Source organism: Chenopodium album, chromosome 14 (assembly GCF_948465745.1).
Source record: "Chenopodium album chromosome 14, dcCheAlbu1.1, whole genome shotgun sequence".
Classification (NCBI taxonomy): Eukaryota; Viridiplantae; Streptophyta; class Magnoliopsida; order Caryophyllales; family Amaranthaceae; genus Chenopodium; species Chenopodium album.
In genome coordinates, this window is record NC_137847.1 from 2,226,376 (window position 1) to 2,242,946 (window position 16,571).

The 16,571-nt window shown below is 33.5% G+C and overlaps 1 protein-coding gene across 2 annotated transcripts; it reads right to left on the reverse strand.

Annotated features, from left to right (window-relative positions):
• Positions 1 to 6,531: 6,531 nt before the first annotated feature.
• LOC145578525 (zinc finger CCCH domain-containing protein 39-like) lies at positions 6,532 to 9,547 on the reverse strand. 2 transcript variants are annotated; one of them, XM_081635832.1, is made up of 2 exons: positions 8,238 to 9,547; positions 6,532 to 7,094 (listed from the first exon to the last, which is right to left on the reverse strand). In XM_081635832.1, the coding sequence occupies exons 1-2, from the start codon at positions 9,172 to 9,174 to the stop codon at positions 6,826 to 6,828; spliced, it is 1,206 nt and encodes a 401-aa protein (XP_081491958.1). In that variant the 5' UTR covers positions 9,175 to 9,547; the 3' UTR covers positions 6,532 to 6,825. The 2 variants fall into 2 exon arrangements, with proteins under 2 accessions (XP_081491958.1, XP_081491959.1); XM_081635833.1 differs by having other exon boundaries at positions 6,532 to 7,076; positions 8,238 to 9,546.
• Positions 9,548 to 16,571: the final 7,024 nt, after the last annotated feature.

Below are 16,571 nucleotides of genomic sequence, written 5' to 3' on the forward strand. Positions count from 1 at the left end.
CAGTACAGCTGCAAAAGGAAGCAAGTCAGGGAAAGCTTGGAAAGAAACCTAATTCTGTACCCACAACAACAGAAGCTGGTGGTAATTCTGATTTAGAGGATGATGACATTCACACACCAACTGGAAGTGATGATGAGTATGCTGAACCCAACAAGGTTGTAAAAGGGGAGTTAATCAAGGGGGACACAGATTTCAGTAAGTTTACATGGAGAGTGGGACAGAGGTTTGCTAACAGGACAGATTTTAAGGATGTTGTTGGTAAGTATGCTGTGCTGCAAGGGAGAGATGTCAGATATGTCATAAGCAACAAAGGCAAACAGAGGTTAGGAGTCAAATGTGTTGCAAACTGTCCTTTCTACCTGTACTGCTCTCTGCATACTAGGGAAGCAACTTGGATAGTGAAGAGGGTAGTAGATTCCCATACCTGCCATAGAAATATGAACAAAAATAGGCAACTGAAATCCACTTGGGTTGCAAGGCAGCTTCTTGATGTGTTCAAAGCAAGGCCACATTGGCCTGCAAAGGAGATAGTGGAAACTGTAAGAAGAGCTTACAGAGTAATTGTTACCCCAAACTTTGCTTACAAGGTGAAGTACCATGCACATAGGATGCTTCATGGCTCCATGAAGGAGCATTACATGAAGGTGCAAAGGTACATTAAAGCAGTGCAACTGGCTAGCCCTGAAAGTGTAGTGGAGTTGGTTGTTGCTCCTCAACAAAACACATCTACCCCAATATTTAAGAGATTGTTTACCTGTTTTGATGGTGTGAAGGAAGGTTGGAAAGTTGGATGTAGGAGAGTCATATGTGTGGATGCTGCATTTTTGAAGACCTTTTTAGGTGGGCAGATTATGACTGCAGTTTCAAGGGACCCTAATGAGCAAATGTTCCCAATTTGTTGGGCAGCTGTGGAAGGGGAGAATACTTTGTCATGGGAATGGTTTTTCACCCATCTGAAGTCATGCCTTGACTTAGGAGATGGAACAGGGATTTCAATAATCTCTGATGAGCACCAGGTACTAGTTCATTATGTCAGTTTCAAGTTAATTCTATCATTATATATGTCAATGCAGCTTTTGAATCCCATTGCTTTGTTGTTTGCTGTTTGTGTGTAGGATATCTTAAGTGTTGTTGCTTCTGTACTTCCCAAAGCAGAGCACAGGCACTGTGCACGCCATATTTTTGCACATTGGCATAGGACTTACAAAGGGGAAGAAATGAAGCTACAGTTCTGGAAGATTGCCAAAGCATATAACTTGGCTGATTTCAATCAGTACATTGATGAATTAACTGAGATGAATGAAGAAGCAGCCTTAGCATTTAGGAGGTACAATCCTAATTTTTTCTGTAGAGCTTACTTAGATGCATCTATCAAAACAGATGCAATCACTAACAACATGGCTGAAACATTCAATGCCTACATAATCAATGCTAGGACTAAACACTTAATTCACATGCTAGAGGATATTAGGGTAGCATTAATGCAGAGATTAGTGAAGAAGAGAAAAGAAATGGAGAAATGGAGGTCTGTCATATGCCCCAGAATATAAGCTAGACTAGACAAAGAAAAGGAGCATGCTGCAAACTGTGAAGTGATGCCTTCTTCTGACAGCATGTTCAATGTCATATATTATACAGATCAACTTATTGTTAATCTAGCAGCTAGGACTTGTAGTTGTAGAAAATGGAACATGGTAGGCATACCTTGCAGACATGCCATAGCTTGCATTTACTTCCAGAATAAAGAAGCTGAGGATTATGTTGATGAATGCTATAAGGTTGAGACTTATGTCAAAGCATATAGTGGTGTAATTCCTCCTTGTGAAGGAGAAAGGTATTGGCCAAGGGTGCCTTGCAACTTGGACCCTCCCCCCATCAAGATTGGTCCTGGCAGACCTAGGAAGAACAGAATCAAACACCCCCAAGAAAATCCTAAGAAGCCAGGATCACTAAGTAGATCAGGCATTGAGATGACATGCACCCTCTGTAAATCAAATGGTCATAATAAAAGGGGGTGCCCTGATAAAGGATCAGCTGCAGCAACTGAACCAGCACCAAAGAAAGCCAGAGGGAGGCCAAGAATTGAAGCTTCTATGGCAGAAGAACAACCCTCTCAGATGGCTTCTTCATCAACTCCTGCAACAGCTACTACTGCAACACCATCCTCTGCCCATCACAATACACCTGTACTGCCAACTGCACTAGGCAAAGGGGGGAGAGTCATTCTTGGAGGTCAGGGTGCTAAATCTGCAGGCACAGGCAGAGGAAGGGGAAGGGGTGATACTAGGAGTGAGTCTGGTGCTGCTACCACTTCAAGCCTTGGCAGGGGAAGAGGTAGAGGAAGGGGAAGGGGTGCTGCTGGGAGTGAATCTGGTGTTGCTACTACTTCAGGTGCTGCCAAGGGAAGGGGTACAGGATGGGGAAGGGGAAGAGGCAAAACTCAAACACCTATTGGAGTTGGTGTCCTGTTTGGTGCTGATGGTACTCCATTGGTATGTGTTGTTACTTTGTTGTGCTCATTTGCTCGATTTTTTTATTTTTTTTCTAATTTAAATTCTGATAAATATCACTTGTATTGGTGACAGGGTCCAAATACCAGAGGGAGGACAAGAGGAAGCACACAGTCAAGCCAAAGATCCACCATTGACCACCAAACACAATGAAGCATCTCAATTAGCCCCACTATTAGCCAACTTCTGTCTACTAGACTTTGTCTGTAATATTTCCTATTTCTGACTGTTTTTAGAAGTTTTTTGGAACTTAAGAACTTAACTTTCACTTAGTAAGTGTGGTGTTTAAATATGGGCACCTTTTGGATTTGGATGATAATTATGTAATGTCAATCTTTTGTTAACTTATGCTGCCAAGTGTTGAGGTTTTTTTTTTTTTTTCTTTTCCAATTTCAATTGCAACTTTATACAGAACTTATGAAACCTTTTGTGCAAAATAAACCGTTCCCATTACAAACTCATGCATGTCAAACCTATACTGCATAACTAAGATAAATAAACAACAACAAACACAATCCATGAAACAAACAAAGCCATGTACAGATTTCTCTCATTCCTTGAACAATGCATTATCTCAGACTTCATTTGAAAAACCTCGTTCTTCATGTCTTTTAGTTCTGCCTCCAAATTTTGTTTCTTCAACTGCAACTTCTTAATTTTCTCATCTCTGATTTTTTGTTCAACCTCCATCTCTAACAACAAAGTATCTTTCTCTAACAATTTCATCTGCTGCTCCTCCATATCAGTTTGCTCATTCACCCATTTAAAGAACTCACATTGTGTCTCCTACAAAATACAACAATCGTACTCAACATACAAGTAATTAACTTATCATTAGTTACAGTATGTAACTAAACTTGTTAAATTAAGAAACTTACTGGCCATAAAGGGCAACCATAGAATTTCATCCCCAAATTTGGCCCATTTCTGACAGTCTTGATAAGGGCTTCCCTTCCGCAATCACATCGAATTTTTGAACTTCCACCCCTTTTGCTGCTAGAAGAACACCCTGATGTGTACGAATTTCCCTTTCTTGATGCCATTGGGGTGAAGTGTATAAACTTAGATGAGAAATTCAGGCAGAAGAAGCCAAGAGTGATACAGGGGAAAAAGAAAATTGAAAGGGAATGGTGAAATCGATTAGAATGGGGATTAATTATAAATAGAGGGAGTATAACCTAACGGTCATATGCCACGTCACCAGTTCACCTTCAAAATCCGGTCACCAAGGTAAACCGTTCCATTATTGGAAGAGTGGTGTCAAAGGTGGTTTTATTTTGAAATAAATCAAAGGTGGTTCCATTTTTGGAAGATGAGTGAAAGGTGGTATTATTTATGGCAAATTTTCCTTGTTATTTTAATAGTGCAATTTGAATAATTTTATGCAAACATATCACTCCATACTTCTTAATTCCCTACAATATGGACATGTTCTCTTCAGCTTAATTTCAGTTCTCTTCAGCTCCAATCAATTCAGTTCAGTTCTTAATATCATTTTCTCATAAACAATTCAGTTCAACTCAGTTCAATCAGTTTACTTCAGTTCATCTCCAATCAGTTCAGTTCAGTTCAGTTCAGCTCAGCTCAGTAAATCAGAACAGGCCCTGTATCTCCCCTCTTATTGTTTCAAATTACACGTTGATACGGAGTACGAAACTACGAATTTATCAAGACATTGCTGATTGATGTTTTATTACAAGTACAAATTTCTGGATGGTATGGAAAAGAAACATAAATACCACAATTAGAGGGTATTGAGCCTATATATAGACCAAGTGTCCATGTACCAATTCTCATGGGCTGTTTCTTCGAATGTTGTCTACAATACTTTGGGCTCTCTCAACTTTATGGCAACAAAAATGTTTCTCATGAGAATTGTGGATGCCTCTTATGCTGTAACCATTACTCTCCATTTGTTAAATCAAAATACCTTATTACTTCGTATAATGTACTATAATCCATACTAATTAATCGCGCCAGGCTAAAGGCTAGTACATAGTATGTAATACGAAGTATTATTTATCATGGAGAAATCAGATGAGTTGCCAAAACAAAAGCCATCATTTACAATTACCTCTATTATAAGTAGAGGTAGGAAAACAACACCCGACCCGATTCAAAACCGATCCGAGAAATATCCATTCAGATTTGAATTTACATGGAAATAATAATTTAGCATGACTCAACTTTAAAATCGATCCGACCCGACCTCATCAGACCGATCTGATCATCAAAATTGACACGCACCTCAAATTATTTACCAGTACCTCTGTTTTATATTAGTTGTATTTTTTATTTACTACGTAATTATTTTACTCCCTCCGTTTCAATATGATAGTCGCATATGGAATCAATCACATAAAATAAGAAAAGGAGAATATTTGGAATTTAGCATTAAAGTAAAAAACAATTCATACATAGTGTTACCTTATTTAATTTTTTTGATTTGTTTTAGGAAAGCATTAGCCATAATTGCATGAATTAAGGGAGTAATTTCTTTACTTAGAGTCATGTCATTAATTCACAATCAATTAATCTAACCAAACAGAATTTAATATGTATAAAATAGGAAATAAAAATTTAGTTAAAAGTGGAATACATTCAACATGGGTAGATCTTTTTGAAACGTCCAAAATAGTATATGGGACTAACAAATTGAAACGAAGGGAGTATTATTATTTTAAACAAGAAGAAAGATTATTGCAAATCAAATTTTACCAAAGTTATGATGCTTTGGGGAAATGAGTCCATACTAAGGGCTTGTTCTCAGACGCTGAACTTAGCTGAACTGAACTGAAAATAAACTGAACTGAACTGAACTGAACTTATTAATTAGTGATTTTTAACTACGAATTAGTGATCTTTGATTATTTATTATTATACATATGTGTATATACAAATATACATATTAAAATATTTAAGAAAAATATACTATATAATTATAATATTTATGGAAAATATATTAAAAACATGAAACCCCAAAACATTTTAAAAACATATACTATTTAATTAAAAAATAAAATATTATTATGACAAAAGAACACAAAACACTTTGTAAAAAATATAACCATTTGAACAATGAATTGTATCAATATTATTATTATTATTTATTGATTATTATTATTATTATTATTATTATTAAAGATTATTATTATTATTATTATTAAAGATTAATTTTTTATTATTATTATTATTATTATTATTATTATTATTATTATTGTCGTTGTAATAAGAGCTTAAAAGAATGAAATTTGGCTTTATATCATTAGCAATATCATTAAACATTACTGAACTGAACTGAAATTCAACGTATGAGAACATGCCCTAACTAATTTATCATTACCTCTATGAACATGAGAACAAAAGAAAAAAAAAATCAAATAAACTAGATAATCGCTTGATATCATCATAAATTCAACAATGAGTAAATTGATCAAGATTTTCGTGAAAGATGTTTTACTGAAAATTTTGAAACATAAAAGTTAATTTTTTAGAAATTGAGGGACGATAACAGGATTATATGGCAAACTGTGGGCTAATTCATGGGCTTTGTCTTTGAATTTATTCTTACAATACTTTGGCACTCTCAAAGTCTCAACTCTCAAGACTCTCAACCTATGACAACAAATTTAGAAGTGACAAAAAAATTTGGGATGACCTGGCCAAGCATTAACATTAAATTTCATGTCCAAATCCGCAAAATATTAAAGCGGATTTTTGGGCTTTTTTCAAGCCGAATTTGGATTTTTAACTAAAATGTTATTGCAATGCCAAAAGCCACCCTTTTTAGGGCCAGATTGGACCAAATTAGCGGACCGAGTCTTAACTCGTAAAACCTTATTACTCATATAATTTAATCCATACAATCTGATCGCACAAGTCTTAAAGCTAGTACATAGTACGAGTAGTAGGTTAAATATACGAAGAAGAATCATATTATCATGGAGAAGACAGATAAGTTGCAAAACAAAAGCCATCATTTATTATAATTCCCTCTATTATCATCTGAATTTATGAAGTCTGAACAAAGCTATTGCTGCCCATATATTAGCATCTAGCAACCATATATATATTACAACTTGCAAGTCACAATTCGCAACAAAACTCCTAAGACAAAGTAGGGCATCCACCCAAAATTATGCTAAGAAAAAACCAAAAAATAAAATAAAAAATTCCTACTACCCTCAAACAAGGCTTCAGCTTAAGACAATTGCAAACACACCCAAAAGTCCTAATGATTATATCAATGATGATATTGATGAATACCTATAAACACCCAAAGCCATAGATTCTAGCAAAACTGGCACACTCAAACTCAGCCCTCCACTTGATTAGGTAGATTGAGGGGCAAATCATCGATCCAATCTCCATAAATGCGGTTAATCTTCTTGGTTCCTTTCCATTTGAAGATGCATTTCTTTCCTTGACCTTCATGTCCAGAGGGAACCCCGAGATCAATTTTTGTGGGTGTTGGATCGTTAAGAGGAGCAGAAACAGGTTTTAGAGGAGCAGAGTTCATTGTCACTGGTTCAGCATCAGCTGGACGACCACCAGGTAGCAACAACTCTGGAAAATGAACAAAGCCTGATAAGGATTCAGAAAACACGTGCGCATTGTATTAATGCATAGATTACAACAGTAGCATATCTATTCAAAAAACATGTGCGCATTGGATTAATGCATAGATTCCGCAACAGTAGCATATCTACCACAAGTGCATTGTAACGTATAGTTTGCATAATCAATATGGCTAGGGTTATCTAGTGACGGAAGAGAATTGTATCTCGTTCTCTATCACGAAAATCAGTCAAGATAATCAATATGGCAATGACATCTCATTTTCTATTAACAAAATCTGAATATAGGTCTCCATAATCAATACTTCGTATGAATTATATAGTAACAGTAGCTTAGAAACGTTCCACGGAGCTAAACTGAATCTTCAGAACGCAATCATAGATCATCAAATCAAACCAAGCACTGAATTAGAAGAGTACACTCCAAACCTTATAACAAATACAGTCAATACAGTCTTTGCCCGGATACTAAAAGGCGTTACCCCTATCTACTACTATCTAGAGAAAACAAAAGAAAGATGTTTTCCAATGTACTACAACAATACAGATTCAAACTAAGTTCTTATTCAATTATCAATTTCAACAAACACGAACAAAATAATGAAGCAAATTGCCCCAAGTCTAAAACAGGAGACATGGTATTTTGACAAGGGTGAAACAAGAGTTGCACAACTGCAAGATGGTAACTATCCTTATTTGACAAGTTTTAACTACTGAGATAATTCCTACTCCAACAACATCATTAAACAGTTATAAACCAATATAACACTTTCAAAACATTTGGTAAAATAAGTAAAACTAGAAAGAGCTCAACTAAACCAAGTAAATTACTTATCAAATCGGGTTTGACCATGTACTTCTCAACAAGTTTAGCAGGAATAATGGCAAGACGAAACAAGTCATCAATTGACATTCTTACAAGTCTATCTTAGTTTCTTAACGGATAAGATACAAAACAATCAACCTCATATGCACAAGATAAAGCCAGCACAGGTCCTAATTGTTTTGAGATTAACTCATAAAACATGTAATAAAGCAAATAGATGCTAATTCCAACAATAGATTAAAACAACCGAGACATAACAAGAACAAGAATTAATAATAGAGCAAATTATTGACATATTCAATCCAAGTTTGTCAAGGTATATACCTGATTGCCCATGAGCAAAGTGGCAATTGTCCCCAAAAGGACATTGCCCTGTTGTTTCAAACTTGGTACAACGCTTTGTCTTCCAATAAACCGGCCTCGAATTCCCCCTCATGACATCCATACCACCATTGCCATTGCCATTTCCATTACCATTGCCATTGCCATTGCCATTGCCATTGCCATTGCCATTGCCATTGCCATTGCCATTGCCATTGCCATTACCATTACCATTACCATTACCATTACCATTACCATTACCATTACCATTACCATTACCATTCGCCGCCACCATCCTATGAACATCATATTGATCAGGAGCCCTAGATTGTTGCTGCTGCACCATAGGAGGCCCTGTAGTACCAATGCTAATAGCAGAGCTCTCCCTAGAATTCTCCCTAAATCGAACCGGAGCCGGTTCCCTAAACTTAGCAGGCTCTTTGTGAAGGAAATTACACCTATCACCATAAGGGCATTCTTCCCCATTGTAAAACTTCTTACAAAGCTTCATCTTATGAATAATTCTATCATCATCTTCCCAATTATCACTCCCACCATTCCCTCTATCCTCGGTTCGGCCGCCTACGAGTTCTTGCCAATTAGGAGGCGGCTTTCTCAAGTCCTCCTCACCGTGAGCAAAGTTACAGTTTTCGCCGTTTCGACATTGACCCATCCTAAACTTTGCACATAACCTGGTTTTAAAGAAGATTTTCCCAGTTGGCTGATTAACAGGAGGATTCATCTGAGGTGTTCTATGAGTCAGATTGCTAGGTAGGTTATCTGATGAGTTCTTAGACCTCTTTAATGGCGGAAGATCATGATCAAATTCTGAATTTACTTCAGGTTGTTCATTTGAACCATTAAATTGAGGCCAAAACCCCATTGAATCTAACCCATTGGGAAAAGGTACAAACGATGAAAAAGAATCAGAAAAACTCATCTTGATGAAAATTGAGATGCAAAATCAATCAATTTCAACAAACCCAGATCAAATTAAGACCAAAGATTGAAACTTTTGATATACCAACTAATCAAAATCAATCTAATCCCTAAAAAAAGGTAAAAATCAAAGAATTTCAAAGAATTGGGGAATTACAGCGAAGATTTGATAAGAGAGAAACAAAGAATTGTACTACTATAATTGAATTCTGATTAGTATATATTAAAATAAATAAGAGATTTTGGAGTGATTAATTTATAAATCTGAGAATTAGAACCTGGAAAGTAGTGGGTTTATAATTGGACGAAATATGGGAACCCCAAATTGAAAACCCTAGCCGCCTTGGTTTAGAATTTGACAATGGGAAATTGAAGGTGGAAGAGAGAAAGAAGGAAACTTATAAGGAAAAACCCTAAACACCTAAAACCCTAACGGCTCATTATCTTAATTTACACCATTAACCTTAATTTACTATTTATAGATTCTTCTGCTCTTCAAATTAGTTGTAAACAACCAAACTTGCCCTTTAAATACAATAAGGGTAAATGGATATGATGGGTATTTTTTTGGGCCCTAATAACCCAAACTACTCTTATTTCTCCAAAGGCCAATTGGCCCAATATCCAACATATTTTATAGATGTAATTTTAATTAATTAATTTATTTATTTATTTTTTAATTTTTAGGTTTTTTAATTTTATATTTTCAGAGGGGAAAGCCCATATTATATTTATAATTTTTAAGATTTAATGTTCAATTTAATACCGCAAATTCGTAAAAAAAATTAATAAGGTTCATTGTGATCCCGAATAAAACATATTACTACGTACTTCGTATTACGTAATTTATAGATAGAACATGTATCTTAAAAAGTGTATTCATAAATTTCATATCTTTCAAAATTAATGAACTACCAATTTTAAGATTACTTGTGCTATGATGTACGTGTATCATAGAATATGTTGAAGAGTCAATATGCGTCTGGACGAAGATATCATGTTGTATAAAAAAATGATTTATTTTTCACTCTGGTCTAGAAGAGGCAAATTAAACGACTGACATAATCATATAAGTGTAGATTAATTATCTACATAATACTCACATTATATGAAGAGTCAATGTTCATCCAGACGCGCATCATGTGAAGAGTCAATGTACATCAAGACGAAATATCACAGTTGTTTACCTTGTTTTTAATTCTCAACATGGTTTAGGAGGGGCAAAACAAACACTTTACATATGTGTATGTATGTATATATCGAGCCAAAAGGACTAAGTTAATAATTTGATGTCACTGATTATAATTTTTTTTTTTTATTTTTCATCATATTTAAAAATCGATTTACTTTCGATAATTAACTAGTTAGTGATCCGGGCAATGTCCCGGATTGGTTTCTCTTCTTCATATTCAATTACATGACAAATAATTACATATAATATGCCCTTTTTTAAACAAATAAACATAATACTCTTCCTAAATTGGATGCACAAATGAACCATATTGAACTAATATTCAACCACCCCGAGCATAAGTAGTGAATAACGAAGAATTTTACACGCACTAACCATAAGAGCATTGAGTGAACTATAAAACAAATCAACAAATGGAATCTCATATTAAAATATAGCAAATTCCACATACTACTTATTACACAATCATCGAACCAAAATGCTACTTATAGCTTAAAACATAGTATATAGGTCATTACTAATTTGGGGTGATTTATTAAAAGTGTAGAAATATGAGTTAAGCATGCAAAGTATATCCACTGGATGCCAAGTAAGGTATAGTAAACAAATACTCACCTAACACAATACTCACCAAGTAAAATATTTATCCAAGAGGTTTAGACCGTTTAGTGTATCATTTCCTTGGGTAGTTAATTTATAGGGATAAATATATTGAATACATATTGGTTATAATTTTACAAATTTAATGGGTCAAAGCAGTTTTAAAACATTGTAATTATTCATCTTTTCAATTTTGACCAAAATAAATAATAATAATAATGGCTAGTCTATTGATTTGCAAGTAACACCTTTTTTTTCTTTAAATTTGAAATCAATAACTTCAATGTGCTTAGAAACTATAGGTTGAAAACTTAATTTGGGTAATAAAAGCTTATTTATTATTTTTTTGAAACAACTGAATTAATTAATTATTCTAAGTAATCAAGCACATTTAAATACAATAATAAAATTGCAAAAGTGACATGGCGAAATGACAAAAAAAAATTGACACATGGAAAAATTTCACTCCTTGCCTTGGAGTTTTTAATAATAATAATAACTAGTTTGTGGCCCGGGCGATGCCACGAATTTCGTTTAAGTACAAATTAAAAAAATTATCTTAAGTTTGTATAATTTTTTTAAAGGAATATTAAGTAATTAATAAAATAAAATGGCATTGTTGTGGAATAAAAACAACAAATACAATAGATTAAAAGGAAATTTTATTTATGGTGAATCAACTAGTCTTAAACCCGTGCGATGCACGATTGTTTATTTTATTGTAATTTTTTATTTTTAAACATAAACATCAATAAAATAATATGGCCTCTCAATATTTTACACACACACACACACACATATATATATGTATATATTACTATCGAATCTTATACCAGTAATAATAGGCAATATTATAACAATAGTGTTATGTTAGCATTTTTAATGTACAATACACTTAAAATTCTATCAAATTTAAACAATTTGTCGTCTTTTATAGTTAAAATTATAAATGTTGTTCGACAATTTATAAAGAAATCTTGTACTCCACAATACAATATATATACATATAAGGGCTACAAATTTATTATTCTAATTCATTATTCTGCAATATACATAAAATAAAAGAAATATGCTTACCAAAAGAGAATTTGTAGCCCAATTTGAACTTCTATCATTATTAGTCATTTGGTCCACAATGACCTTTCTGCAAACCAAACATAGCAATTCTTTTAAATGTGGAAAATAAATTTTGATCATACGTAAGAGAAACTTTAAATATGAATGCATAGTGAATTGGAATAAGATTAACTTCCTTTGACATAAAACACTAAATTTGTTTTAATAATTATTTTTTTGATGAAAAAAATTACAATCTGAATAAGCATAATTAGGGGATTGAAATGGAGAAGAAAAATGATTTTTTTTAATTTTTTTTTTTTTTGAATAGGCATGATTAGGAGATTGGGATAGAAGAGATGTATGATTTTTTTAAAAAAATTATTTTCAATGAAAGAGATGTATGTATTTTTTTTTTTTTTTTTTTTTTTTTTTTTGTAATTAAAAAAAGATAATTTTAAAACTGGAAAAACAGGATGAGGGACAAGTGTCCTTCCAACATCCCGTTTTAAAATAATAGTATTTTTTTTTTTTTTTTTTTTTTTTGTTTTAAGATAAAATAAAAATTTAATAATAATCCTACAAATGTATTTAGAACAAACATGATTAGTAAATATGTAAATTTGGTCATAAGAGATGTTTTCTTGATTTTTTTTTTTTTAAAAAAATTTTCTTTTAAAGAAAACCCTCACAAATGTTTTCAATCTCCTAAAAATTGTCCAATTTCATTTGTGTTTGTTCACCTCTGATTTAATTTCTGTTTTAATTATTTTTTTCGCCTTGAATTTTTTTTTTCTTGAATAGGCATGTTTAAGGGATGGGCGGATGGAAGAGGGCTTTTTTTTTTTTTTTTTTTGGCAATAAAAAAAATTATTATAAAACATGAAAAATAGGAGGAGGACAAGTGTCCCTCCAACTTCTTGTTTTAAAATAATAGTATTGATAGTATTGATGTGAAATGGTTTTCCACTTAATAGGACAATAATGGTATTAATAGATCGAAATTCCAAGAGTTTTAAGGGTTTTAATATGATCCAAATAATTATATGCATCGACATGTCATTATCCATGTGACGCCATGTCATAAATCTCATAATGACTTAAGAGTGACACATGTCGTCAACATGTTGTCTCTTTGAGTTTTAATAATATTATTATTATTATAGATATAGATATAGATGATTTAATTTTTATATTATTGAAATATAGTAGACCCTTCTCACCCTAATAGACACCAACCAATGGTAATGAGGATCGATGATAAATTTAATAGACAGTACTCGTATCAATTAGACCCACAATCAAGTTAAATAATTTGCCAAAACTCAATTCGAACAACATAACAAACACTGTCCTCGTAAAAAAAAAAAAAAAAAAAAAAACATAACAAACACTATCAAAACAACAAACAACAAACAACGCGTTTGTTACCTCTACAAACAAGACACATAAGTTTAGATTATACTAAAGCAACAGAAATAAGTAAAAACTTGTATTAAAGTAATAAACTCAGTTACTCACCCAAATAAATAGTTCGTGAAGCACAACTCTAGTTTAAACGAGAAGCCAACAACAGCAAGTATAGTTATGTCCTTTGAGAATCAAAGAGATTTTCATCTCCTAAATTCAGGTATATTGTCTGAAATTTTTTTGATAGTTGAATTCCACTAACATTCTAGGTTCTACTTTGTGATTGGATGTCATGCGATGTCCCTATTTTAGTGTGACGACAATTTTAGTGCCTCGCCAATTAGGTGTTTGATGAAATGCCTAAAAGAAACCCATTTGTTTCCCACATTCTCTTTGGTATGTACTGTGCAGGTGTAAAATTAAAGTGGGTTTTTGATAAGAATTACATAACATTATGATCCATGGCCAAATTGGACCCTTTCTTAAACGGGTACGTGTTCATTTCATAGTGTACATTTAAATGTATTAGGAGTACAAGTAAGATGTGTTCCGATTGTACTAGGGATGTCTCGCGACTTTAACATTATAAAGAAAAACAAGTGGGGTCAAATGAATTACAAATTAAAATACTTGTGTATGTCTAAATGAATTAAGTCCTAGGTTGAGGAAACTTTTTTTGTTTTTTTGACATTTAAGTAAGTAGAAATTTACCAAAATACTTGTATTCTATGCTTTATATGATTAAGATCTTGTTTTTGGTTGGGAGGTTGGGGTTGTTTTGTATAAAATGTTGAATTTGTGGGCAACACTGCTGATATGGATGACACAGTTAAGTAAAAGCAGAGATAAAGACTTGAAACACTTCAATGAAAATAACAAATTATGTTGTTGAAGAAGCTACTTGGTGAAAAATGTCACCTTCACCTTCATATGCATGTGTTAAGTCCCAAATTGTTTAAATATTTTTGCAGGAGTGTTTCTCTTTTGTACATTCTTAAGGACTTTGAAATAGTTGTAATGAAAAAACACGGGCCAAGTTTAAATTTCACATAAGTATTATGGTCATGGCTGTAATGGGAGCTGTACTTGGTGCTGGTAATCCCTGGTGTTGGTAGGAAGATGACCGATAAGCTGGGAAGAAAACAAACAATCTTAGTTGTCGACATTTTGTTGTTGATTATTGCAGTGATCATGGCACTTGCTCCTGCCTATTGGGTTATCAATCTCATCGTGATGGGAAGAATGTATGGCAGTTAGGAGTTGGATGGCATCCATGGCTTTGCTGCCCTTTTCTTTATACATACCAGATTACCAGGAACTTCTCCTTATAGGATTAGAGGGTGCCCCTGTTAGCACTAATAATTTGTTGATCACTGGAGGCCACTTCTTGTCTTACCTAGTTACCTTAGTAATCTAAGGTTACACTCAAGTATGGAAACCCAAACATCAGAAGCAAGTTTATTGGAAGCCACACACATATATCTGCCCATCAAAAACATAGAGTGAAGTTTAATTTTCTTAATTACATGGTATAAAATCAGGCTTTAAAGTTTGAGGAAATCTCTAACTTAAAGCTAGAGTACTTGAGGACACAAGATTGCTCATATAGCAGTTCTGCATTTTGAAATTTTTGGCTTTCCCCCCTGCTTTAGCATTGATTTATGTAATCGTTGTACATTTCATAATGATATATTTTTTCAGGCTTCAGCTGTTGTTTATCTGTATATCGGTGGATGGAAGAAACAATTTTTATTATTGTTATTATGTAACTATTGCAGAAGCAGCCGATTGATGTTATATCTGTATTCAATTGATAAATTTTCCAGGTTAATGCATCTCTGGGAAGGCTGCAGTGCCTGCATTGTTGCAGCTCATTCTGATACTATTTTTCCTGACTCACCTAGATGTCTTTATAGAAAGGTTTGGTAAAAAAGGGATAAATGTACTAGATGATACTTGACAAGTTGGCAGAAAAAGTTCTGATACAAGGAGCTTTTCTTTCTTCCTTTGATCAAAATAAGGTTGTTAAGGTTGAGGCTATCTTGGCAAGAATCTATCTGGATGATTAATTAGAGGACACAAAAGAAAATTGTATGTATTGTTTGAAATTGAGTTGGCCATGAAAACTATTTAGAAGGGGGCTGAAATCCAGGGCCTGTGATAGTTGTTGAAATAGCTCAATAGAACAACAGCACAGCTATGTTGTCGTGACAGTCCTGCAATTTTTTGACTAGAAAAATTCATGTCAAAAAGCATCACTTTTGACCTTGACTCTTTCTCTCATAACTTCTTGTCACTCTAATGTACTTGGATCATTTCCTTGCATATTTGTTAATATTTGATAGGGCTGGTAGGAGAAAGTTATTGATCAATTCTATGTTTACAACAATTTCTGGTTTAATGTCTTAGCTGGTTTATTTCATCATTTTGCTAAAACTGTTCTTAAGCTATTATAATCTTCTTATCAATCATTTTAGAGTATTTAAAAAAAAAAAAAATAATAAAATCATTTTAGTGTCTATTCTTCTTCTCATGCTTATGTAGCCGCTTCAAATGCAGGGTCTTGGAGCTCTATGAGTTACTTTATAATGGCCTCAGATTGCGCATTTTCTGTCAATAAAATAATTAGGTATAAACATTTATTCTTATATGGTATGAAGAAACAGTTCAAGCATGTGCCTAATTTCTGTCACCAATTGGTTGAGTATCTAATCTTCATCTTTATTGGTATTCAACTTGTACCCATGATGCCCTTACACTATCAGTAAAACTGTGTAAGTGGGACCGTTTAGTGGTTTAACGCTCAGTTTGCTGTTGCATCTATCAGAATACTTGTCAGTTGTCATGATTAGTATGGTTTATGGTATCAAGTTCAATGTTTGATTTTACCCTTTGATTTCCTTCGGGGGTTTCCTACAACAATTTGTTATTACAATAACAATCCCTTATGTATCTTACTGCTGACAGGGTGCCCTAATGAGTCTAAACGTTGATATATGTTTCAGAAGAAAGACAATTATGTTTCTTAAAAGTAGCTTGTAACCAGTAGGTTTGAGGGAAATAGTTGTTTTCTGAAATTCAGAGTTAGGGTCAAAACTTAAAAGTCGATATGTTTTTCTTTCCCCTTTTGTTTCAAAAAC